Source organism: Sus scrofa, chromosome 12 (assembly GCF_000003025.6).
Source record: "Sus scrofa isolate TJ Tabasco breed Duroc chromosome 12, Sscrofa11.1, whole genome shotgun sequence".
NCBI classification, from domain to species: domain Eukaryota; kingdom Metazoa; phylum Chordata; class Mammalia; order Artiodactyla; family Suidae; genus Sus; species Sus scrofa.
Genome location: NC_010454.4, coordinates 56174209 through 56201195, shown reverse-complemented (window position 1 = coordinate 56201195; position 26987 = coordinate 56174209). Strand labels below are relative to the sequence as shown.

The following is a 26987-nucleotide window of genomic DNA, read 5'->3' as shown; positions in this document are numbered from 1 at the left end:
ACGCCCCCGGACCCCTTACCCTGCAGCATGGCCGAGGTGGTATAGTAGTTGAAGGGCACGTTCTTCACCAGGTGTTCCTCAGCATCCAGGCTGGCCAGCTTCGCGCCCACCAGCACCGACTTGCCGGTGCCCGCGGTCCCCACCAGCATGACTGGCCGCCGCCGTGCCATGAGCCGCTCCAGGAAGTAGCACACGCGGATGGTCTCGCTCGTGTGCACCAAACAAGCCTGCGAGGGGAACACGACGGGTGTGCCTGGGCCTCGTGGGAGAAACCGATGCTGGCAACGTGTCCTGGAGCAGTTCAGGAGAGGCAGTGCTGCTGGCGTGGTGGATCTCACGACCTTGGGCCGGAGCGACCCCCAGTGCCCAGTGAGACCCTCGTACAGGGTCCTACGCTTCTCAGGGTACAGAGCACGCCCTCCCGGCTCTACTAGCACCATCTGCCTCCCTGCGGCTTCTCTATGGGTTCTCAGGAACCTCTGTCCCAGGCATCGCCCCTCTCCTCCGAGGATGCCAGTCGGGGGGGGGCTGGTCATGAAGTCACCTAGCCTTTGGGGATTCCTGTGACTTCACTGCACCTCTAATTTCCCCTGCAAAGACAAGGAGCTCAGCATGACTAGTTCCTAATAAGGTTAAACCCTTAGGATCTCCCTAAGGGGCTGCCACCAGAGCCACTGCAGATCCTGGGGGCACTGCACGTCCCTGTCTGCTCAGCCACACTCACCTGCAAGGGCATCTCTGGGTCAAGTTCGAACTGGGGGGTCAGCTTGGACCAGGGTTCGAATTTTTTGGTCTCTGGGTCTATGTAATAGTCAAAGATGGTTCCTTGGGAGGGAAACTTGACTGTCTTGAACTCGGTCAGCCACCATTTGCTGAACTCCGCCCGGTGGTCCACGAGCTGCCAAAACAAAGCAGGTCAAGGGTCAAGGTTGTGCAGAGCCAGAGAAGCCTGGACAGGCTGCGTACATCTGCCCTGGCAGAAGGTCCAGGCAGGGGGCAAGGAGGGCTCCTGCTCGAGCAGGCTTTCCTGGTGGACAGGTCCTCCAGAAAGGATGCTGCTCTTCAAGGATCAGCCCAAGGCCCAGCTAAGCGTGGGCTGCCCTGGAACACCTACAAGTATCCCTGCCAGACCACACAGCTGGGTTGCTCTGGCAGGTGGAGGGGAGGGAGGGAGGGCAGTGTGAAGACACAGAAGAGAGTAGGAGCCTGTGACCCCAAGATGGGCAGGTGTGGCCGAGAACTCCCGAAGAGACACATCAACCCCTGTGCCCTTAAACTCCTGAGACTCCCAGCAACGTCCAGGATGGCAGGCAGGGATGGAGGGGATAAAATGATGACACTGATGCCTGGGGGGCGCAGGCCGGTGCGGTGTGGTGAGAAGAGTCTTGGCAGGGAGTCACAAACTGTACCAACGGACAGATCCCATCTCTCTTTGCCCCAGTTTCCTCATCTGTCAGATGAGGAGTCTAGAAAGGAGTATTTCTAAATTTCCTCCAAGAGTAACATTCTAAAATCTAGGAGCAAGAGAGACAAAGCTACACAGGACTTTCCTGACAGATGGAATAGTTAGAGGTATACGACTTACATGCATACGTATTAGATCAGGAGCCCGTAAGACTAGGGCTCTGCACCCAGTGTGCTCAAGCTATTGTGTCTAATTCAAAACACACACACACACACACAAATACCAGGTGCTACTGGCAACCCTCTGGGGGAGTAAGTCTACTCTTGGAACACAGAGACCTAGGAAAAATCCTAAAAAGGCAAGAGGCCCAGATTGGGCATTTTAGGAAATGTTCCTGGAGGGGGGGGCAGGACGAAGGTGAAGTTCAAAGGCAGGACAGACTGGGGAGCTGGGCACAGGGCAATGAATCTGGACTTGGAAGAAATGGCAATTATTTTGCTATTAGGTAAGTAGGACTGAATTCTTCTGCCTTAAAAAGAGAGTGGAAATAGGCCCTAAGGACAGATTTGCTTGCTGTTCTTATTCCAATCTGAATTCAGATTAAGGAACATTGTATCTTCTCAAAATTTGTTCTCTGAAATCAGAAGCCTTAGGAAAAAAAAAATCCCCATTTTTCACTCATGGATCAATTTCTTGATCTCTGACTTCTAACGAAGGCCGTCTCTAGACAGAAGGAGCTTGGGTGGATCTTCTTTCCTCACTCCCAGTGCCACCTTGAGCCATCCAGTTTCTCAGCCCGGCCATTGGCTCGGCTGCCCCAGCAACGCCTAGCTTCCCACATTCTGGTGCTTGACCTCACCTTCTCCTACAACTGGACACTAGAAAGACAAGGTCACCTTTCTCAGTTGGACTCTTTGGGCCTCTCTTCAGCAATGACCTCAATGAAGAGGTCCCTTCTGAACCCCACCTCTTTCAGTCTGACAATCCTCTGGTCCCCTTCCTGCCCTGTGCACTTCACAAACAGTGAGGCTGCCCTGGTTTACAGTACTGTGCAGTAGTGGAGCTTGGAGCACAGTATTGCCTTGTTTAATCTTCACGATGCTCTATGGTATCCTGGCTCCTGAAAATTATTCCCCTTTTATGCATGAAAACACAAAAGCTCAAAGGTTACCCCTCTAGCAGCACATGGAGGAACTGGGAGTTGAGCCCAGGGTCTTAGTCACCCAATCCAGTGCTCTCTGAGAGATCCTTTGCTTTAGGGAGAGAATTTCCTGTCATCACTGAAAATTATTTAGCCAGCATCCACCCCGTCTCCCCCTTGATTGGAACCTCTACTCAGATGTGGGCTGTGTAGCTTTTAAAGTGTAAACAGGGAGTTCCCATGGTGGCGCAGTGGTTAACAAATCCGACTAGGAACCATGAGGTTGCAGGTTCCATCCCTGGCTTTGCTCAGTGGGTTAAGGATCCGGTGTTGCTGTGAGTTGTGGTGTAGGTCGCAGACATGACTCAGATCCGGTGTTGCTGTGGCTCTGGCGTAGGCCGGCAGCTGTAGCTCCAATTGGACCCCTAGCCTGGGAACCTCCATATGCCACATGTGCAGCCCTAAAAAGACAAAAGACAGAAAAACAAATAAATAAATAAAATGTAAACGCAATTGGTGTTCCTGCTGTGACTCTTTTGCCCAGTTGGTGCTTTTCGATGGACAGCACTATTTTCGGTGTTCTGCTTGAGTGCAGGCGGTGTGGGGTCTTGGACATTCCCTGCTGCTAAGTGCTTTCTCTTGAGCCCTCGCCCCTGAGGCAGCAAGGCTGTCACTGCAGCAAGCACCCCAGAGCCTCAGATCCCGCGGGGTTGCCTTCTCCTGAGCTTTGGAATAGAGTCAGTGGATTCAAGCTTTCTGTACAGAGATAGGACCTGAAACCCCACTGCCTGCTCGGCCGTGGCATGAGAGAGAAGCCCAGTGGTGGCTGCTCTCTGACATTTCAGCAGTGAAAAGGTCAGGGCTGCATTTGAGGGAAGGCCCAACCTCTGCACTCTGGAACTCTGTGCATTCAGTGAGGTTCCCATCATCCTGCTGGAAGCCCTGGCTCCTGGCCTCGAAGGGGAAGGTAAAGCTGGGGAAGAAGCAATCCATGGAGAGACCCCAAGGGCCGTGGGCCAGACTGTGAGATGCTCGGACATCACACCCCCTGTCCAGGCACGCTCCTGCCCTGGGAGAGGCCCCCTTCCCCACCAGCATCTAGCTCTGGAGGGGGAAAGGCCCATGTTCCATGGGCTTGTGAGAACTGCTTTCTGTGTGTGTGTGTGTGTGTACATGCTTGTGTGCATGCACAGCCTGTGAAACCAGCTTTGAAGACTCTGACTGTAGTAAGTTTCTTCAGAGACAGCCACACCCCCCACCCCACCCGCAAGCTCTAAGCCCCAGGGTCAGCTATGAGGAAACCATAGCTGGGGCCTGGGGTGCCCATTCTGGGCGTTTGTTCCTGCGTGTCATCCTCACAAGACCCTAAGAGACCTGACCATCCTGCAGAGCCCGGATCCCACGGTGCCCGTAGCGTCTCAGCTAATCGGTGACAAGGCCTCACTGCTAAGTTTTACTTCTATTAGTAAAGAACATGCTGGGAGCGATGGGAGGCAGGATGAATGTTAGAACCAGAGCCTGTGAAGATGGAAAGTAAACTGTTAATTCTCGTGCAATTGTTCATTCTTCCAGCTCACCTTTGTTTTGGATTCTTAGAACATGGTTTGCCCTGGGAGGCTGAAACTTTTTACCTTTTCCTTTGGAAGAGCACATAATCAGCCCAGACCAGAAAGAAAATCATAACTCTCCAACAATTGCAGCTTGGCTTGATCCCTTGTTGTGAGAAAGGCACGGAATATTTGCTATGAAACCGAGTATTTGTGGTAGGAGAACAGGGATAATAAGCACATATGGGTGCCAGCCCTCTTCTAAGTGCTTCGCACATATTCACGGTGGGCAATTAGAACAGCATCCCTTCCTTTAACCCGACAACCATCCAGAAAGGAACCACTGTCGTCACCTTCATCTCCTTTCACACAGGGGGAGAGTAAGGTAGACTGAGGTTAATTACCTGCCTGCGGTCCCCAGAAAATAACCGGCAGAGCTAGAATTCAAATCCAGAATCTATGTTCCTAACCTCTACATGACCCTGCCTGTACTAGAGCCAGCTGTAAAAGACTGGTCTGCAGAACCACAAATAGGTTGTTTCTAGGTAAAGTACCTTTTATTTGGAGGAATCTAAGTAAAGAAAAAGGTTGAGAATACACAAGGGTTAGAGAATAGGATGTCAGGATACCCCAAACGGCATGAAGCTACAGCAGCCAACACCAGGAGATAAATACTACTTTGGTTTCCCACCCTGGCTGTCAGTTAACCTTTGGTCTAACCTCTGTGGAGAGCTCTGTGTTTGGGGGTGTGGAGACATGACGGTTGGGAGAGATGGCACACGCTTGTTCTGGAAGGTCTTAGGGAGGTTAAAGGGATTCCTCCCCCTCAAGCTTCTCGAGCACGGCGTCGCCCCACCTATAAACACATAGTCCTTTGCACAGTAAGGCACTTATGCTTCCAGCTTTTAGACCCAGTCAGCAACTGTCCACGAAATGACGGCTATGTTCCCTAACTCACCAAGCCACAGCTCACAACTGAGGCAGCTTTATCTGCCTCACTACAGGAAGCCCTTCTGGGGACCGATGTCTGCAGCAGAGCAGGGGAAAGAGAACTAAATAGCTTGATGCTTCCATGTGGATTCTGACGTTTAGCTGTTCCGTCTTCCACGCTGCTGCTGCTTAATGCGGATGCTGCCCTCAGCATGCCCTCCTACCTGATCTTGGACCATTGCTCCGCCAAAAGCCCAGACGGCAGCAAACACGAAATAAAGCTCATAGGTTTCCTTGGGGCAGTCCGCAGGGATGTCCTCTTCAGTCAGCAGACACTCGAGAAGGCAGCACAGCATCTGAACCAGGCTCTGCTCTGGGATAGGAATTACCCTTTTAAATCTGCAAAGAGAAAGCCAGATATGCTCAGAAACACGGGCTGTTTCCATCCTAGAGGCATTGCTGGACTGCTATGGAACCCTGTTGGTTCCTTAGACTCATGTAGTGTCACGTTCATGCTGTTTTACAGCAGCAAAAACTTTGGTATCCTAGAGAGTTAGACCATGGTGCTACCATCAGCTGTTTGGGTCAGCTCCCTTTGCAAAGAAGGAAGGGGCCGGGGCACTCCTGAGATGGTTCCTCTCCTCCTCTTCCTTCCCTCTGATGCTCTCCCCTTGCCTTCTCTGAACACTGAGGACCCCCTCTCAGTCCTTGGGGAATATACACAGCTGCAACAAAACAAGTAAATATCTCACAGTGTGACTTTTCAACTGTCAAAAGTTACCTAAAGAGTCAAGGTGGGTGGGAGTCTTTTTTTTTTTTTTTTCTTTTTTCGGCTATACCTGCAGAAGTTCCCAGGCCAGGGATCAAACCCACACCATAGCAGCAACCCAAGCCACAGCAGTGACAATGCTGGATCCTTAACACACTGAGCCACCAGGGAGCTCCATCATGGGTGCAATTCTAAGACTGGTTCCTCCCTCCTGCAGCTCAGAGGACTGCCCTCAATTCAAACACACTCAAAATGTTTTCTCTGAGTCCACCACTGAGGCCTTTCCTGTCCCTCAGTCTCTCCCCTGTGTCCCCTTCAGCCCTGAGGGGCCGGAAGCTACACTGGGAGAGGGGGCGACTGGGAGAGTAAGGGGAGCAGTCAGAACACTGTGTGCACATGGGTGGGAGACCGAGTGACTAGAAGTGATGAGAGGCCTTTTTACTGTGAAGAAGGACCAGAAAAGTCATGGACATTGACCTAGATTTCACCCAGGGGCAGAAGGAGAACCAGCCACATGAGATGACTTGAAGGAACAGAGGGAAACAAAATCAAGTTGTTTATAATCATCCCTTACAAGGCCTGCTTGCTCAAATAAAAGCCATTGTGTGTTGGCATAGCTTCATTGAGACAGGGCCACAGAAATCCAGTGTTACAACACAAATATTAATAGAAGTAAAACTTAGCAGTGAGGCCTTGTCACCAATTAGCTGAGACGCGACGGGCACCGTGGGATCCGGGCTCTGCAGGATGGTCAGGTCTCTTAGGGTCTTGTGAGGATGACACGCAGGACCAAACGCCCAGAATGGGCACCCCAGGCCCCAGCTATGGTTTCCTCATAGCTGACCCTGGGGCTTAGAGATTGCGGGTGGGATGGGGGGTGCGGCTGTCTCTGAAGGAACTTACTACAGTCAGAGTCTTCAAAGCTGGTTTCACAGGCTGTGCATGCACACAAGCACATGCATGTACACACACGCACACACACACACACACACAGAGAGAGAGAGAGAGAGAGGACTCTGGCATCTCTGTTCTAAATTCCCAGAGTGGGAAACAGCTTGATTTTATCAAAGGATACATTGGACAAGTGTCTCAGCAAACCACAAAGAACAGGGGAGGCTATTTTCCTAAAACCTACACTTTGGCTGATATTTTAACCCTTCATGGCACTTGCCCATTTGAAACACTAACCATGACTGCTCATTTCCAGCCTCCGCCCGTTGCCATGGCTGCTTTATCTCCTTTGATCCCAAAGCCACAGAGCCCACAGGCCACAAGGGGCCAAAGGGCTTAGGAAAATGCTGAAGTTTGGAAAAACAATTATCAACTCCAAAGTGTAAAAATTACAAAATTAAATCTAGTAAATGTGTAAATAAACATCTGAAAACATACCTCTATGTAAACTCTGCAACTGCAACTCAGTTTTTAGTTATATAAAATGCATTCTTGGAGTTCCCACTGTGGCACAGTGGGTTAAGAACCTGACTGCAGCAGTTGGGGTTGCTGCAGATGTGCGGGTTCCACCTCTGGCCCAGTGCAGTGAGTTAAAGGATCCAGCGTTGCCGCAGCTGTGGTGGAGGTTGCAAGTGCAGCTCGGATTCAATCCCTGGCCTGGGAACTTCCATATGCTGCAGGTGCAGCCATAAAAAAGAAAAAAAAAAATTCTTAACCTCGTGGATTTGATAGGGTGAGGGTGGGGCACAAGACATAAAGAGTGCTCTGGGCCCCCTCCCAGTGGGAGTTCTCCCTTTAGCTCTGCTCCACCCCTACAAGCAGGCCCATGGATAAGGATTCAAGGATCATTTTGAGCAAGGGACTTGGTTTCTGAAGCATCATCCTGACCCTGATTTGCTGAACATTCAAGAACCATGGATCTCTGGGTCATGGTGCCTTCACAGGACCAGCTTCTGATGGTGCCACTGGGCTGAACCACCGGGTTGGGTGCCTGACTCATAGAATGATGCATCGCATGACAAAACGTTAAAAAAAGGAGACCGGAAAACAAAAGCAGATTCCAAATGCTGGAACCTCTCTCTGCAGACACATGTAATGTTCCTGCCATAACAGCATTCTTTTGGTGAGGAGCAATTAATCTTTTGTTTGTGTGGTAAGTGTTCAGGGCTTGCTGCTTTTACTCTGGCAAACCCATCGGAGGAGAAGTGTTCAGAAGGGTGGGACGGGTCAAATGATGCATGATACCAATCCCGCATATCTGGGCCATGGACACCCACAGTCAGGAGCAGGATGTGAGCCCCAAGTGTCCCTGACAGGTGTCACCTTCACTGCTAGGTCTGTCCATGTGGTCTGTGTACTGCGCGTAGGAGGGACGGCTGTGTGCCCTGCAGTCAGAGGCTCTCAAGAATGTTGTCTGCTGTTTCAGCCTGCAGCCTCTTCCGGATACACCCACGAGGTACCCATGAAAGGTTATTTTCTTTTTTCTTTTGCTACACATGAGGCCTGTGTGGCAAAAAAGTTCCTAGGCCAGAGATTGAACCCCGCACCATAGCAGTGACAACACCAGATTCTTAAATGCTAGGCCACCAGGGGGCGCCAATGAAAGGTATTTTAAATCTCGTTCCCCTTCACTCGTCTCACTTCTTCCTGAGCTGACATCAGGCGTCCCATCACCATCCTAACATATTCTCCCCTCTGCCATCTGCCACACCTGGAGGGGAATGCCAAGGGACAGATGACTTTGGGGACAGCACAGAATGACAGCAGACATGAGGTGTGAGCCTGCAGGCTCTGTACTGCTGCTTCCTCACTGCTTGGCCTACCTGGTCCTGAGGGTGTCTAAGCAGGTTGGAAGGTACTTGTCGAACAGAATGCTCAGGTTGGCTCTCTCTGTCTGGACCTCCCGCCCGTCAATCCAGCTGCTGACAGGAGGGCTCCACCCCAGGTCTGCCGGGTTGATGTACAGGATCCCTGGGAACGTAGAGAATACTGCTTAGCGACGTCTGCACAGATCCCAGGGAGTTATTTTCTCTGTTTAGAAAATGTGCAAAAGAACAGAGATCCAACTGAGGTCTGAGAACGGGTTTGCTACTGGGCTCAGCTCCGACTGACTAGTAATAGCTGACAGAAAGCAGTGTTAAGAAGGATCCTGCGGGCAATGAGGTCCTGCTGTACAACACAGGGAACCACATATCTAATCACTTGCGATGGAACATGATGGAGGATAATGTGAGAAAAACAATGTATACATATGTATGACAGGGTCACTCTGCTATACAGTAGCAATTGACAGGAAACTGTAAATCAATCATAATAAAAAATTTTTTAAAAATTAGGAGTTCCCATTGTGGTGCAGTGGAAACAAATCTGACTAGGAACCATGAGGCTGTGGGTTCCTTCAGTGGGTTAAGGATCCCTGGCCTTGCTCAGTGGGTTAAGGATCTGGCGGCATTGCTGTGAGCTGAGGTACAGGTTACGACATGGCTTGGATCCTGCGTTGCCGTGGCTGTGGTGTAGGCCAGCCGCTACAGCTCTGATTCGACCTCTAGCCTGGGAACCTCCATATGCCACGGGGGTGGCCCTAAAAAAATGTTTTTTTTTTTTTTTAATTAAATAAAAAAAAGAGACGGATCCTGAGGCCTAGTCTAGGCTCAGGAGGAAAGAGGGCTGTGACTGATCAGCAGTGCTTACCATAGTGAGGAAGTGTGCAGACTGCGTGGTGGCCCCCAAAAGGATACAGCCCTGTCCTAACCAGGAAAGTCAAGGTATAGGTTGTTATTTTCCACCAGTATGGAGCGAGAAATTGCGATGCTCAGTCACCTTCATCAGCCTTCATGGAGGTTAGCACTGGCCTAAAAGGAGTCTAATCTGGGGGGCACTTATGTGCAAAGGACAGCCGTCCGGCTCAGGGGCCGTTCCCCATCTCGTTACCGCAACACCCACTCCTGAATGAAGACGCCCACTGGTCCACCTTCGTGGGAGTGAATTAGGGCTGAGATTTAGGCCAGTGTTTGGGATGATCAATGTCTGGCTCCTGTCTGGAGCTTCCTTCAGAACCAGCAGCATCAGATGGCATCACTGGAGGCACCCGCTTCCCACTGAGCAGTGGTGTGGTTTTCTCCCTTCTGGGCCGTACCTGCTCTGGAGACCGTGGCTGGCGTGGCCGTGCGCAGGTGGCTGATCTCAAAGAGGAGCCTCATCGTGGGATTCAGAGGGATCCGCTCATTGCTCGCCAGGGTCAGGACCTGGAAACAACGGGGAGGGACATGGTGGGCAGGAAGGAGTTAGGATGCGTGGCCGGATGGGGGGAGTTTGGCTCTTACTCCTGATAGGGATTAGGCTGATGGTTTTCATCTTTGGGATTATAAATGTTTTCTAAATTTTTTACAACAATCCTCTCCCTCTCCTGTAGCCCCTTTACCTCCATCCCTGGGTGTCAACTGAATCAGGAAAAAAGTTATCTAAAACGTTTAAGTTGATGTCAATGACTTGAATGAATTAGACCATACTGGAAAAACAAGATGCTGAAAAGGAAAAGAGCCCAGATTTCATAGAACTACTGTCTTTTAAAGCAGTCCCTCTGAAAGAGCACACACTTACCCTAATGACTTCTGTAGATGTTGAAACCATCATAAAACGTTTCATCTAGCAGTGATTTCTGAACAAGTTTAGAAACTGTTCCCAGCTTAATAGCTACTTTATTGGCAGTTAGTTAGTTCTCATTGTTTATAAAAAAATAAAGCATACTCTCCATAGATACAGAATGGTCACCACTGAGGATGTATGACAGGCTCAAAAGGTTTCTGAGGATGTATGACATGGCTGCACCTGTGGCATATGGAAGTTCCAAGGCTAGGGGTCAGACTGGAGCTGCAGCTGCCAGCATATGCCATAGCCACAGCAATGCTGGATCCAGGCTGTATTCTTATCCCACTAAGCAAGGCCAGGGATTGAATCTGCATTATCACGGACACTATGTTGGGTTCTTAACCCACTGAACCACAAAGGGAACTGCAGGAAAAATGTTGTTTTTTTTTTTTTTTAAGATTTAAGTGATTTAAGATTATTTTCAGCTCTAAATATTAAACTGATCTATGTGCAGAATGCTCTGAAGGAAGTCACAACAATGCTGAAAACTGTGAGCGATGGCAGTGCCGTTGGAGAAGGTGAAAGGTACTCTACGGGATGAATCAGGTTTGAGATGTCTGAGGTTTGAGAACCCCCAGATCTGGAAGAACTGTCGACACCCCATGTTCACTGGAGTGTTCTTTGCAAGCCAAGATGTAGCAACAACCTAGGTGTCTCTCAGTGGATGAGTGGACAAAGAGAATGTGATACACACACACAGGACTATTATTCAGCCATAAAAAGAAGGAAATCCTGCTATTTTTGACAATGCGGATCAGCCTGGAGGGCATTATGTTAAGTGGAATATGTCAAAGAAAGACAAATACTATACGATCTGTTAGGTGGACTCTAAAAAAACAAAACAAAACAAAACCAAAAAACCCCCAAACCTAGAGAAACAGAAAGTGGATTGGTGGTTGCCAGGGATGGGGGTGTGGGGCGGGTGGAGGAGACAGGTGTAGGCAGTCCTAGGGTACAAACTCCCAGTTATTAGGTGAGTAATGTAATGGAGAGCTGGCTGACCATGGTGAGCAATACTGTTTGTGTACTTGAAAGCTGCTAAGAGAGTAGATCTTAAAAGTTCCCAACACACACACACACACACACACACACACACACACACGTAATTATATGAGATGAGGGAAGTGTTTACTAATCTTGCTGTGGTCATCATTTTGCAATATATAAGTATTTCAAATCATCATGCTGTACACCTTAAACTTACACAATGTTATATATCAATACACTGACAATGTTACCTGTCAGTTTTCTCTCCGTAAAGCCGGAAATATAAAAAATAAAGACAGCAGTAATAACCCGTTACTCAGGGCCAGCCCTTGTGTGGAACGGAGGTTTCCACCTGCACCTGGCGGACTGGTCTCGCTGACGGCTGGGGCTGACGTGGGCATTTCCCTTCTCCCTTGGTACCTTGTTGTCATCCATGACAGTGTTCAGAGACTCAATCCACATTGGATCTATGTCACCATCCAGTACAATCCACTTGGGCCCATCGTGGGTGATGTGGGCAAGCTCCCGCATGACAGAAGAGAACAAACCTAGAGGAACATGGATATCTTATTTCCCAAGTCACCATCAGTCCTCTTCCTCTTAACAGAGCCCTTATCTATTAGCAACAGCACTCGGAAGATGTAAACAGGACAGGCAGGCCAGAACTGGCCATGTACCTTCCTCTACCAAAAATCTGACTGTGCTCAAGCTGCGGTTCTCTCTGTGCTCCGGTTCTTCTTTTGCTGAGAACAGCAACAACAGCAGAACAAGAAGAAAACCTGATACTACGAGCTTTTAAAGTAGCAAGCCACCCAGTGGATCATGTGGACAGGCAACTGCAACATGATGGAGTGACATAAAACCTTTCCAGGTGAGCTTTTCAGCCTCTGAAACTGCAACCCAGGAAAATCTAGCCAAATGCAGGCTTTGAGAGAAGGCCCAGTGTGATTCTAGGTGGCGTTACATTAAATTTATATCTTAATTTGGATAAAATTGATTTTCATAATACAAAGCTTTCCCAATCAAGAGTATGGTGTATATTTCATTTATTCAAATATTGTTATATATTCCTTAATTAATTTTTTATAGAATTTTCAGTTTATCTCTTCAGCTAAATGTATTCCTAAACATTTCAGTTTTTATTGTTATTGTGAATGGGTTTACAATGTTTCTTCAATTTCTGTGGAATAGCAAAGTGTCCCAGTCATACGTATGTCATAAATATCTTTTTTCTTTTCATGCTTTTCATAATGCATGTTCTTATTAATTCTAGTGACTTTTCAATAGCATCTTTTGAGTTTTTAGGCATAAAGATGTATAATCAGCAAAATAATAATTTTCTCCTTTCCTCCAATTTACATAATGTATTCCATTTTCTTGTCATACTGCATTTTCTAGAATCTCACCAAGCAAAGCTGAATAATAATATTGGTAAAAGGTCTCCGTGGCTTATTCTTGATTTTAGTGGAAATAGCTTTAGTTTCTCATCATTCAGAATGTTCTCTTTTTTCTTTTGGCTTTTTAGGTAAAGAGTATTTATTTTACTTAATACTATTTCTTTCTATTCCAATTTTACTTCGAATTTTAAAAATTAGGAATGGCCACTGAGTTTTTAAGCATCTATTGATTTAATTATGTTATCCTTTAATTTGTCCATTCTTTATGTTAATACTTAAAAATAATTAATCTATACTTAAATACCTGAAACAGATGCTACGTGGTCAGAATATATTATTCTTTTGAGATACTGATGGATTTTAGTTGCTGATATACTATTTAGAATTTCTAAATCTACAGTAATAAATGAAATTGTGCTATTGTTTTTGGTTCTTCACAAAGGTTGATATCAAGATTATTTTGGCTTCATAAAATGAATTAAGAGGTATCCTTTTATTATTTTGGAATTTTTTAAATATTCATTTACTTAAAAATTTTCCTTTGCATTAGTTTATTCCTTTCTATTTCTGATTGAGTGAATTTTGTTAATATTATATTTGCTAGGTGATCATCTATTTCTTCTAGTTTTTCAAATATATGTTATCTAATTGTGTCTCTTCTATTTTAATCTTATCTATACTGTTATATCTTCTTTCTGATTCCTTTTTTTTTTTTTTTTTTTTTTTTTTGGTCTTTTTGCCTTTTCCAGGGCCGCTCCTGCGGTATATGGAGGTTCCCAGATCAGGAGTCGAATCAGAGCTGTAGCTGCCGGCCTACGCCAGAGCCACAGCAACGCGGGATCCGAGCCGCGTCTGCAACCCACACCACAGCTCACGGCAATGCCGGATCCTTAACCCACTGAGCAAGGCTAGGGGCCAAACCTGCAACCTCATGGTTCCTAGTCGGATACGTTAACCACTGCGCCATGACGGGAACTCCTCTAATTCCTACTCTTATATACTTTTATTCCTTTTTCCCTCATTGCTCATGTTCATGATGGACTTATTGGCCCTCACAAAGAACCATATTTATATTTATTTATCCTTCCTCTGATATATTTTTTTGTTCCTTCCCATTAATTTCAGGTTTTATCTTTATTAGTTTCTTCCCAGTTTCTTCAGGTTTACTTTATTACTCTTGGAATGATTACTTAGGAAGGATACTGACTTCCCTTATTTCTAGCCTACCTTCTGTAATTAGAGTTTTTCCATATTGGCTTTAGATGTGTCCCAGAGGTTCTGTATGAAGTGTTCTTCTTTATATTGCTTCCAGGAGGGGTTGCAAATTAATTCTCCCTTTAATCCAAGGGCTAAGTGAGTGTTTTTTGATTGAAAATTGTAAAATTACTTTTGGTCATTTTCTTGTTATTTGTTTCCTTTTTTTTTTTTTTTTGGTCTTTTTGTCTTTTTAGGGCCGCCCCCACAGCACATGGAGGTTCCCAGGCTAGGGGTCTAATAGGAGCTACAGCTGCACCACAGCCACAGCAACACCAGATCTGAGCCCAGTCTGCGACCTACACCACAGCTCATGGCAACGCAGGATCCTTGACTTGCTGAGCGAGGCCAGGGATTGAACCTGTGACCTCATGGTTCCTAGTCGGATTTGTTAACCACTGAGCCACAATGGAAACTCCTCTTGTTACTTGTTTCTAATTCTATTGCATTATTATCTGACAATGTGGCCTGAAAATTGATACTTCTGAATTCACTACAATTTCTTCTGTGCCTGATTAAACTTTAAATTTTTGGAAATGTTCCATGAACCTACCAAGAAAGGACTATTTTTTTATTTACAGGACACAAAGTTCATTATCTCTATGTTACACTGAGTTTGATGATGCGGTTCCCAGTTCTTCTATGTCTATATTTATTTTTCTGTCTACTGGATCATTCCAATTTTGAAAAAACTGTATGATATAATCCACTGTATTTCTATTTTTATTAAATTCTCTTAAAATTTTGTAAAAAGTTATGCACTGTTTACTTGGATGTTCTCTTGTTTAATGAATACAGCTGTATGACTATAATAAATCGTCAATTTCTCCATATTTAATGTGTGTATTTAATAAAACTTTAAAGTTCCAACACCATTTAAAGTTTGAATTACATTATGTAGGCTTAAATTTAATATGGAATAAGAAGTGCTTGAGACTAGCTAAGAAATTATAGAAAAATACTGAGGAGGGATTTACCTCATCAGACACGAAAATGTTGTAAAATGATTATAACTAAGATAGAATAACATTAGTGTAGGATTAGATAAATAGGTGAGTGGAACAGAGTAGAAAACCCAGAATCAGATTGTAATGTAATTGGCCACCCACATCCGTGGGCTCAAGCAGCCATGGATCAGAAATATTTGGAGGAGTTCTTGCTCTGCTCTGGCACAGTGGGTTACGAATCCGATTGCAGTGGTTCGGGTCACCCACCAAGCCATGCAGGTTTGACCCCTGGCCCAGTGCAGGGGTTAAAGGATCTGGCATTGCCTCAGCTGCGGCTTGGATTCAATCCCTGGCCCAGGAACTTCCATAAGCCGTGGGTGCAGTCATTAAAAAAAAAAATTGGCGAAAAAACAATTCTAGAAAGTTTCAAAAAACAAAACATGAATTTGTTGCACACTAGCAACTATTTACATAGCATTTACATTGTATCTGCAGCTATTTACACAGCGTTTACCTTGTATTAGGTATAAGTAATCTAGAGGTGATTTAAAGTATACAGGAAGATGCTCTCAGGAGAATGCAAACACTAGGCCATTTTATATGAGGTCTTGAGCTTCCATGGATTTTGGTATCTGCGTGAGTCCTAGAACCAGTTTCCCAAGGATACCAAGGGACAACTGCATATAGGACAAGTTGGAATTTAAATTCACAAGGAAAGAACTATTTACTTAGGAAATGGTGCTGTCACATTCAATTATCCATCTGGAAGGAAATAAAGTTGATTCTCTATCTTGCTTCACACTAAGGCCCCAAATAAATTCTAGATGGATAAAAAATGTTTATATGAAAAGCATCTTTAGGACCAAATTTATGGTACTATATCTATAGCTTAGAGTTAGAAAGAGTTATAAACTAAATAGGAATCCCAGATGCTAAAAAGACTAGGCCAGACATAATTTCCTTTTTAGAAAGTGCATAGTAAATATGCCAGGAAGTGTCTTTAGACAAACGGCAGACAGCAAAAAACTATCAGTGGTACATATAACAGATAGAGGGTTAAGGTCTTTGAGAAATATATATATATGTATATATACACACGCACTCTTACAAACTGATAAGAAAATAACGAGGAATAAAATTACAAAAGAGCAATTACTGAGACCAGTAAGAAGGATAATAGGCTAAGCCTCATTAAGAGCAAAATAAAAATTAGAAAGGCTGCTCGTTAAATCTCGTTGTTCTAGGCCTCTGATGGAAGGCCCTAAATTGGAGGAATCCAGGCAGTTTGACCCTGACATGGTCAGACACTGGGATATTAGGAGGGAGCTGAGATTTCATCATTCCAGAAGCCACATGGGTTTGAGAAGGAGGTCCCATCAGAGTACAGAGTTTTCCCCATTTTAAAATTTCTGTTCTCTCCCAGGGACAGGAGACCCCACCCAAAACCTACCAGTGAGTTTTGATTCTTTGAGGGTGATGCTGAGGTCAGCACCGACTGAGCATGGGTTTGGGGCCATCTGAATGGGTGTGGAAGGACCCTTGGTTCTAGGGCCCTCCTGAGATGAGTGTTCTGTAGCCGCTGCCCCAAGACTCCTGGGGCAGTGCTGATGAAGAGCGCCCTCTGTGGGATGCTGGATCTCACTGCTCCTTTGGGAACCCGTGGTGGGCTTCCACACCCAACCCTCGACTTAGACCCTCTGCCAGGCAATGCAGGGACTCCATGACTTGCATTTCAGAATCATAAAACTACATCTGAAAATGCCTGCCCTGCTTTATATCTTTAAGGGGCCCTCTATCAAGAGAACTGTCCCAAGGGCTGAGGTTCCCCTCCGAGCCAGAAGCAGGTTTCCTTTCTACAACTCTTTTCATCTCCTTCTCCCCCACAGGCAGATCAGCTCAGCCTCCCCTCCTCTGCATTCACCCCAGTGCGTTCACATCTGCCCAAGGGCAGTGGGATCCAGCTCTTACCATCCTTCCATTCTCGTGTGGCCGGATTGATGATGCCAAAGAGTTCATCATTGGTGACCGCTTTGGGGTTGAGGTCAGTCCAGACAGGGCGGCGTTTCATGATCTGGTAGGTTTTGTGCAAGGACCTCAGCACCTGCGACTTGCCGGTTCCCGCGCCGCCCACCACGAACACGGAGTGGCGCACCGCCAGGAGCTCCTCCAGCTGGACCACCTGGGGAGACTCGAAACTCAGCCAGAGAGACCAGCCTGTCACTCACCCACATCTCAGCTGCTCTTCTGTGAGCCAGGCTATGTTTGAATTGAGATCTGAAGTCAACATGGGAAGGGTTAATCCCCCCAAGATGTGATGGGGTCTTAAATGTAGGGGCAACATGATTCATTTATTCGCTTATTCATCATTCAGTCCTATAATCATTAGCCACAAGTATGTGCTAGAGAGTGTGCCTGGGAAGGGAGATTCAGAGGGGACCCTCCCGACCCCCATGGTCTCACAGTCTGATGGAGAAGCAAGTCATGCAGACAAATTATTATCATATAAGGTGATAACTGCTGTAGCCGATGTGTTTATTAAGTGCTATGTGAACACATAGGCAGAAACTATTGATTTTGTACAGATAAATGGAACACAAAAGTCTTCACAGAATACAGGACATTTGAACTGGGGCTTCAGGGATGAGTAGGAGTTTGCCAAGAAGATGAACAGGAAGGATATTCCAGGCAAAGACAACAGCCCAATTGGAAGCTTGTGGTGTGACAGACCATGACATGGTTGGCCAGATGGTTTGATGAGGCTGGAGTCAAGGAGTTCCTTGGGGACAATGGTCACACTGAAGTTATCATCGCTCTTGTTCTAGCCTCCCAATTCACCGTTCCATACCCTTGCACACTTGATGGAATGAAAATCTGATCACTTCCATCACACTGTCCCTTCAGTGATTCTCTAGAGATTAGATGATGAAAACCCAAATCCGTACACTGGTTTACAAGGCCCTTTCATAGTCTGCCCTAACGCAGCTTCCAGTTTTATCTCTTATCCCCCAACTCACACCTACAGGCTACCGAGTAGACAACTGCTTGGGGCTCTCTCGCTCTCTCTCTCTCTTTTTTTTTTTTTCTTTTGGTTTTTAGGGATGCACCAGCAGCATGCAGAAGTTCCCAGGATAGGGGTCAAATTAGTGTTATAGCCCACCAGCCTACACGACAGCCACAGCAATGCCAGATCCGAGCAGCATTTGTGAACTACAGCACAGCTCACAGCAACACTAGATCCTCAACTCACTGAGCGAGGCCAGGGATTAAACCTATGTCCTCACGGTTACTAATTAGATTCGTTTTAGCTGAGCCACAATGGGGCTCTTGAGTGACACCTTTTCCCATGTCTGAGGCTTTCAACACACTGTGCCTTCTGTCCAGAAGTCATCCTCTCTCCTGCCTTCTTCTGGCCAGCCCCACACACCCCTTAGCCTGGGGTAGGTGTCTTAACCATTGCAGTATTGATAAGTGCTATACCTACATCCTAGCACTTATCAGTACTGCAATGGTCAAGTGACTGGGTTTATTTCTCTCTTTGCAGGGTCCAGCAGAGATCTGGCTGATGAACTATTTGCTGAAAACGTGAAGGATGACTAGAAAGGTTGGATGAGTCCTATCAGGACAAGTCTTCCAGGTCATGAGCTAAAACGTGATCTTTGCTGAGATCACGTTTCTTCACATCATAAGATCCTTACTGACTGAGGAAACGGAACTCAAGAGGAGATGTACTGAAATGTTGGCAGGAAAATGGGACAATAGAAAGTTTTTTCCCCCAAACATTTTATTTATTTCCACATTTTAAAAAGGAATGGGGGAGTTCCCTGGTGGCCTAGCCATTAAAGATTAGGCAGAGTCACTGCTGTGGCTTGAGTTCGATCCCTGGCCCAGGAACTTCCACATGCCTTGAGTGTGGCCAAAAAAAGAGAAAAAAAGGAAAGAGATAATGGCTATTTGGGGAGCAAGATGATTAGCTTCCACTGTGGGAGGACAATGTAGGAGGTACTGAGTTTTGTTTTCCAAAGCATCAGTATTTTTCTCTTCTCTATCCTCTCAGGGGATTTAGATCTCAAAATCACCCAAAGGGAATTCTCAACCCTGGCTCTTGTTTTCAACTTTCAGGGACTGTATGCAGGATCTTCCCAGATAAAAATGAGGACAGTGGTCAGGAGTGGTCTCTGAGGAGCTGACATTTCCACTGAGATATGGATGAAAAGGAGTCAGCCATGGGAAGACCAGTGGTAGGCAGAGCCTTCCTGGTACGGTGACCTCGAGGACAAAAGCCTTCAGGTCACCAGCAAGCACGGAGGACTCAAAGACCAGAAAAGACAGGAGGGGTGCAGCATAAGATGATATAAGAGAGGTGAGCAGGGGGCAGACCCGCAGATCCTTGGAACTTTATCCTAAGTACAGCAGAAATCATTTGGAGGATTCAAAGCAGGAAACTGACCTGAGGGCATTGTATTAAACAAACAAACAAACAAAGGGGGAGGAGAAGGAGGAGGGGGAGGCAGCGGACCTGGCTCTGGCTTAGGAACAGAGACTGTATTTTATCCCTAGGCTTTTTGTTTGTTTGTTTGTCTGTTTTTGTGAATAACTACTGACTGATTCCTTGATACCAGAAACATTTAAAATTGCCTTCTAGTTCCATCAATCTCTTTTTGTTCTCTCCAACAGCTATACCGGGAGATAACTCACGTACCGTAAAATTCACTTTTTCCAGTGGCTTTTAGCATATTCCCAGGACGGTGCAACCATCACCACTCTTCATTTTAGAACATTTTCATCACCCCAGGAGGAAAAACGGAATCCGTCAGTAGCCACTCCCCACCCCCCACCACTACCTCAGCCCTGTGCAACCTCCGATACACATTCTGCCTCGATACATAAATTTAACTATTCTGGGCATTTCAGAAAAATAGATTCAAAGAATAAGTGGCTTTTTGTGAATGCCTCTTTCACTTACAACATTTTCAAGGCTCGCCCATGCTGTATCACGCAAAAGTACTTCCTCTTTAGAGCTGAATAAAATTCTGCGGCATTGGTAAATCGCATTTTGCTTGTCTATTTATCAACTGACGAGTGGGTTACTGCTGCTCTGACTGTTGTGAGCCCATCGGCTTTTGACAGGATCTCCGTAAGAGAAGGACACGCTTTACCGTTATCCCTCCTTCGCTCTCGCCTTCTTTCTCCATCTCCCACCTTCTGCCAGACCCATTCTACCTTTATACGGCCAAGATGGCCAGTATTTACATTTGGTTCTGCACGTACATCTGGGCCTTTTCTGTCTTCCATGAGTCCGAGGGCTGATCCATTTTTGTGACTGTAGATACTTTTCACTACAGAGGAGGGCGGTTGCCAGGGACGCAGCTTGTCCTCTGTGGGACCAGTGTCACGACGGAGAGGATGCTCTAAGTGCAACCTGAGGGTACACAGATACTCTTATACTCTCTGTACTGATCACTATCAGGTTCATATGTACTTCAAAAAAATTTAGACCATGGCTTTTTTCCCTTGGTGCTTTTAATTGCTTTCCTTTTTCTTTGTTAAAAGAAAAAGACATATATGCCTTCGTTCCCATACCTGAGGAAGTTCCACAGAACACGTAAGAACGTTCACCTTGTTTGTCTATTCTTCCATCAAACACCTCTGTTTTTGAGGTCCTTTCTCTTAGAGACTGTGGACTTCCCGGCTTGGTTCGGATTGACTGCTTTCTGGATCTGTTGACAGCTGTAATTCCAGGACTTCTTTCACGGACTCTTGCATTTTTGAATCCCATGACATTTTGCTTATTTTTCATCCCCACCTTGCTATAATATGACCTCAAGTAACTTCAAGAGGGTGCATAAAAAATAGAATTTGTAACTCTTTGAAGATACTTTGAGTGACAATTTGGAACAGAAGTCGTTTGGAAAGCATTTCCCCTCAGAACTCTGAAGGAATGGTCTCCTTTCCCTCTAGCATCTGATATTGCCGATGAGAGATTCCGATGTCATCCTGAAGAATTTCATTCCTTTCTTACTGTTATTTTTCTTTCTCTTGACCCTTGACTTCTGAAGCTTGAAGCTCCACTCTGACATGTCCTTGTATAAATCCACTCTGTTCAGTACTGACTCTAGCCTGGACTTAGGTTTCTTCAGTTCTGCAAGGTCTTTCTTTCCAGAATCCTCACTGGCGACTCGTTGTATAACTCAGACCAGTCCCCTATGGTCACCTTGACTCTTACACCTTCCGTCTTTGTGTGTGTGTGTTGTATTACACATATATCTTATTTTGTGATACACATACACATGCATACATACATATATAGTTTCCCAAGGAAACCTGGGAGATTTCCTTGACTTTACCTTCCTACCCTAGCATTGAATTTTGTGTGTTATCAGGGATTCAAGTTTACATTTCAAAGAGCTCCTTACAATTCTCCAGTGGTTCTTCCAATATTTTTTTTATAGTGTCTCGTTCTTGCTTTATGGATCTCATTTTCTTTATTTTCTTTGAGGACACCAATTAGAACTTTCAGAATGGTCTCTTCTTCATTCCCACTGGAGTCAGTAGCTGCGTGTACATATGCATTTGGGTGTGGGTGTCTGTCCGTCTGTCTTTGTGGTGGACTCCAGTATCTGGTGAGCCTCGAGTTGAAATGAGGAGCCGTGCTGGGTTTTCTAAGAGGCCAGGAAGGGTGCCCTGCGGCTGCCCACATGGGTCTCCTTCCAGGGAGGGAGGATGGGGAGGGAGCTCTGGGCTCCTCATCAGATCTTGGCCTTTGCCCTTCCTTCTACCTGTGGGGGAGTGACCAGGTGCTGGCTTCAGGCCGAGGGGCCCAAACAGCATGGATGAGCCTCACACCCCTTGCTAGTCATAGTCTCCCCATAAGAGCTGATTAAATTCTCTTAGACTTTTCTTTGGGGCTGCAGGTTATACGCCAGGCTGTGCATGGCCTATGGCCTGCATGCTTGGGAATTTGGGACTACAACGGGGAGCCAAGCGGCACAGTGACAGGGTAAACAGGCCTGCTGTTTCCAGCTCTCTTCCTCAGCCCTGCCTTCCTTCACTGTCTACTCCCGAGCCCAGAGCTTCTCCAGGGTTCTGCTTGGCAGACTGGCCACCTCCTGTCTCCTCTTCCCCTGAAGACCTTTCTAAGTATTCAGGCCTGCAGCTCCCTTCCTCTGCTTGATCTGTCAACCTGCATTCATCCTCTTTCTATCTTTCCAAAACTTTATTCTAATATCCCTGTCCCAGTTTTCACAATTCTCTGGGCTTATTCCTTTTTCTTAAACAAAATTGTGTATTAGCACTTTTAAAAGATCTCAGGATGCTTTCTCAAACCAGAGCTTCCCCAGGAGTTTTTGATGAATTAACTTTCAGAAGTTCAAGTGGACGATACAAATGAAAAGTGAGTAGAAAACATCTTCTGTTCCAAGAGCGTTTGTTTAACAGTGAGCATTTGTCTTATCCGAGGAGCAGAAAGTGGTTATAAACACAAGGGAGGAAAAAGAAGAAAACAGAATGTGGGCCAACGGACAAATAAAGAGAAAGAGTGAGTTTCTGTGCAGGAACAAAAAATTACAGAAAATGGGGAAGGAGAGTTACAGGCCTCAGCAGACTCCAGAGAGGCCAGAAAGACGTGGGTTGTCCTGACTCTTAGATGTTGGTTCTGCTGCACAGCATCATGGGAGCCCCTGCCCTGGGGTGACGGTGTCCCATAGGATCAGAGCCTTGCCTCTGAAGCCCTCCATATCACGGTCCCATGTTGTCTTTTGAGTCCTACTGCCCACTCCCATTCCCCACCCCGATACCTTTTTTCTAGCAACACTGGACTTCTTGCTCAGCTTGTGCAATCTCTGCCTCCCCATCTACCCCTAGGCTGACCCTCTTCCGTCTATCTGGGAGGCCTTCCTGCCCATCTCTACCTTTAAAAAGTCTGCCTACTGAATTTTAGAGGAGAGAGGTTGGGAGTGGAGAGGGGCCCATGGGCAAAACCAATCGCAGCTGCAAAGAAGCAGGGGATGCTTTGCTTTCTTCTGTAAAATGTAACCTCAGAAATGACAGCAGACACCAGTTCTATTTCTGTGCAGCCAGGACTTAATCTCAACCAGTGCTAGTACTGTGTGCTGGAAGTGCCACCTGGAGGGAAGTAACCAGCCCCCAGCCTGTGAGTTCCTCGAGGGGGGAGCATTGTCTCTCCTGTGTGGCGGCTTAGAGGCGTACCCCAGAGAAGCAATGGCTGGCGTTCCAGTTTCTTCATCTGTAAAGCAACTCCTCTGTGGTGCTGGCCTCAGGGACTGTGGGGGATTGAATGTGATACAGAAAATAAAACCACTTCGGAGCTCTAAGGAGAGGTTCAGGAGATTCCGAAGGACATCACTGGACAGGAAAACAAGTTTTGTCCATGTCTCTGTACCTCTTTTCTGGCACCTGTCACATCCTGCTCCCAGGTATAGTGACTTGAGTGCAGGCACTTCTACTGTAATAGCATTTATGCATCCTAAAAATGTTACCTTCTGCAAAACTGCTCAGCAAAAATAACAGACTTGTGGAAAAACGAGACTGGGGATGATCACTCAAAATGTACAGACTGCTATATCCAAAGCCCTAAAAACTCAACAGGGCATCTTAATCCCATAAAATACCAGTGCAGTTAAGTCCCTAGAGAGTTGGTACCCTGCCTCATGTCTGTTTATCCTCTGAAGCCTTAAATCTGGGAGCCTTGTGTATCTTATTCCGAGAGGTAGATTGTGGGGATATGAATTTCTAATAAAGGCTATTTAAATCACGACTAAAGATCTGACACAGATGGAGTCTTCTCATTAATCCACCATTTTAACACAGGAGGAAACGGCTTCACCCACTCTGAGCCTCCCCAGAAAACACAAGCCACCATCGTTCCTACAGCCATGAAACTAGTAATATTTGCACTAAAGTTTCAGGTTCCTTTTAAAGTCTGTAGCTGTTGCTAAATGTATTTATTTTCTATGGCTACTGCAACGTATTAGTGCAGACTTGATGGCTTAAAACGACACACATTCATCACACAGTTTAGATGGTCAAAAGTCTAAAATGGTCTTACTGGGCTCCGTCAAGGTGTTGAGAGCTGGTTCCTTCTGAAAGCTCCAGGAGGCATCAGTTTTCTTGCCTTTTCTAGCTTCTAGAGACGGTCCACATTCCCTGGCTGTGGCCCCTTCCTCCATCCCTGAAGTCGGCAATGGCTGGTTCGGTCTTCCTCCACGGGATCACTCTGACATTCCCTGTCTCCCTTGTCCACTTAGAAAGACCGCTGTGATTCCATGGGGCCACCTGGATAAACCAGGACCATCTCCCCACCTCCCAGTGAGCCGATTAGTCAGCTCAACTCCATCTGTGACCTAGTCCCCCCCTTGCCACATAATATGACAGCTTCACAGATTCTGGGGATGAGGGCATGGATACCTTTGGTGGTGGGGAGGTAGGTATTATTCTATCTACCACCTTAAGGGTTTTCTTTAACTGTATAAAGCTTGCCCCCAATCCTGTCAAAGCATTTAGAAGTTCAGATAAATACCTTTGAACCAACATGGCCTCAGGCCTGTATAGTCATGCATGAAGTAATTCACATGAAAGGGCTCTGTAACAGAGCCCGAGTCTAGTTCCTCCCGTGAGGACTGAACGCCCTGATGGCAGGGGCTCTGTCTGTCGCTTGCATTCCCACCACACTTTCCACACTGTGGCTGTCCCAGTAAAGAGCTGCTGAAACAAATTGAGTTATTACAGAGTCGATAGGCACCTGTCCATCTAAAGCAACCCTTTGGATTGTGGATGAAGTGTGACCCATCGTCCAAGAAAAGAATTAGGAGACAAAGAAATCTTGGGAGGGAAAATCCCATGTACCTTGAGCATGAAGCTGTCCTCAGCCTGGAGCTTCAGCTCCACCACCGCCTTCCTAACCAAAGCTTCAAAGTTGAGGTCTCTCCTCCGAGGGACATCCAGGGCGGGAAAGAGGTCTCCGACCAGGCCCATGAACACTGGCATGTCATCGGTCACGATCTTGGGGATGTTGAAATCTCGCAGGGAGCGCATCAGGACTTGGTCCTCGGGCCGGTCAGGGTCGCCTCGCTTCAGGGAGCCAGCCACCACCAGCACCGACTTGATGGCCCTCAGGCCCCAGTCGTAGTGGTCCTAGGGGAAGGCGGCAGGGTGAGGCCTGGGCTGCTGGGATGCACCACTCAGACATCACATCAGTACTGGGTCACTTTGAGGCCAAGGCAGAAGCAAAGGAAAGGACTGATGACATAGCGATTCTGGGATCCTACTTCCAGGTCTGGCATTAGTTACTTTTCTAGCTGTTAGGACAACAAAGCAGACACAGAGCATATGAGGGGTGTGTGTGTGTGTGGGGGGGGGAATCTGGGGGGTCAGAGAGAACTACTTCCAAACCTACCTGGCTACTACTCGAACATTCAGAGGGTGAAAGGGTTATCAAGGAGGGAGGTGTGTTAGCTCTCAGAGATGGCTGGGGCTGAGCTTACATGCTCCATCTTGGAGGCCTTCAAAATCTCTGAGGAAAGGAGTTTAAAATAGAGTTTCCTAGGAGTTCCTGTTGTGGCTCAGTGGTTAACGAATTTGACTAGGAACCGCGAGGTTGCGGGTTCGATCCCCGGCCCCACCCAGTGGGTTGGAGATCTGGCGTTGCCATGAGCTGTGGTGTAGGTCGAAGACGTGGCTTGGATCCCACGTTGCCGTGGCTGTGGTGTACGCCAGCAAGTGCAGCTCCAATTGGACCCCTAGCCTGGGAACCTCCATATGCTGCGGGAGCAGCCCTAGAAAAGGCAAAAAAAAAAAAAAAAAAAAAAAAAAAAAAGAAAAAAGAAAAAAATCCACAATCCAATAGAAAGAGAGAGAGAGTTTCCTAAATTTTTTGTCAGAGGTGGAACCCCCTAGTCACAAGCTCTGAGAGTGGGCTCTGTGAGACCGTGGACCAGACTGCTGATACCAGGGCTCGAAGCACAGACTCTGAGCTCAGACAGACCTTGGTTCAAGTCCCAGCTCTGCCACTTGGTTCACAGCAGAGTGTTAGTTAATTAGAGCTGTGATACATACCTCCAAGGACAATGCAATGTGCAGGGTAGACAGGGGCACGGTGGCTATGCCTGAAGCTGACTACACCCTCTCCCCAGGTCTGCGGGCATGCTTTCCCATCATCGAGCCATCCTTCTGGCTTCACTGCACTGCGTTCTTGGCTGTGTTTGACTGGATTCCACCCCCTTGGGTTCTTCGTTGGTACGGTTTCTTCAGGGAAGTCTGAGCCTTAGCTCAGGGACAGCCACCGTGCCCTACACCTGCATCCTACACGGAACTTAAAGACACCATTGGTGCAGGCACACATATGCTGGGCGGGCCACGTGCTGAAGCTGCGGAGGCCGACAGGAGACAGGGCCACACGTGGTCTTATGCAGAGGGTTATGAGGATGCTGGTCTTTATCCTAAGTACAGTGAGCAGTGTCTTTAAATGACCCCTCCAGCTGGTGGCTAAAGAAGCGATGTGAAGGACGAGAGCAGAGGTGGAGAGTCTAGGAGAGAGGAAGTTCCAAGAGTGTATGCAAGACATGGGTGCTTGGAACAAAGGCAGTAGAAAGAAAATGAAGGGTGTTTGAAACAGAATCCAAGGGGGAGAATGAACAGCAGCTGACTCATGGTTGGATGTGGGGCTGAGGAAGAAGAAGGGGTCAAAGATAACTCCTGGGGTTCCAGAATCAGCATGAGAGCGAGTGTTGTTCTGCTGAAGCCCTGAATGCCGGAGAAGTGGGCTTGGGGTGGGGCTGGCAGGATGATCAGCTTCAGATGCTGAGCTGGAGGTGCATTTTAAGACAGTCGGGGACCTGTGGCATAGATCTCTGAATAGATAGACTTGAAGTTCTAAAGAGAGGTGTGGGATCGAGTTGGGAAAGTGAGTCCCTGGGCTGGAAGCCAATGGCGGTGGAAAACTTAGAGAGAGGATGCAGAACCAGGGCCCAGGAAGCGAGGAGAAAACAGAAGTGGGT

The 26987-nt window shown here is 46.8% G+C and overlaps 1 protein-coding gene across 10 annotated transcripts in view; it reads right to left on the bottom strand.

Moving 5' to 3' along the window:
• The window catches only part of DNAH9 (dynein axonemal heavy chain 9), a 321249-nt gene that overhangs the window by 165132 nt on the left and 129130 nt on the right, over positions 1-26987 (bottom strand). For all 10 annotated transcript variants that reach the window (XR_002337370.1, XR_002337369.1, XM_021067888.1 and 7 more), the window contains exons 31-38: positions 24838-25125; positions 16945-17155; positions 11799-11926; positions 9880-9988; positions 8567-8714; positions 5248-5422; positions 725-898; positions 20-227 (exon numbers count right to left, since the gene is read on the bottom strand). Coding sequence is in view for 8 of the 10 variants with exons in the window: in XM_021067888.1 (XP_020923547.1) it covers positions 20-227; positions 725-898; positions 5248-5422; positions 8567-8714; positions 9880-9988; positions 11799-11926; positions 16945-17155; positions 24838-25125 (1441 nt within the window). In the remaining 2 variants the exon portion in view is untranslated. The remainder of the gene's footprint in view (positions 1-19; positions 228-724; positions 899-5247; positions 5423-8566; positions 8715-9879; positions 9989-11798; positions 11927-16944; positions 17156-24837; positions 25126-26987) is intronic.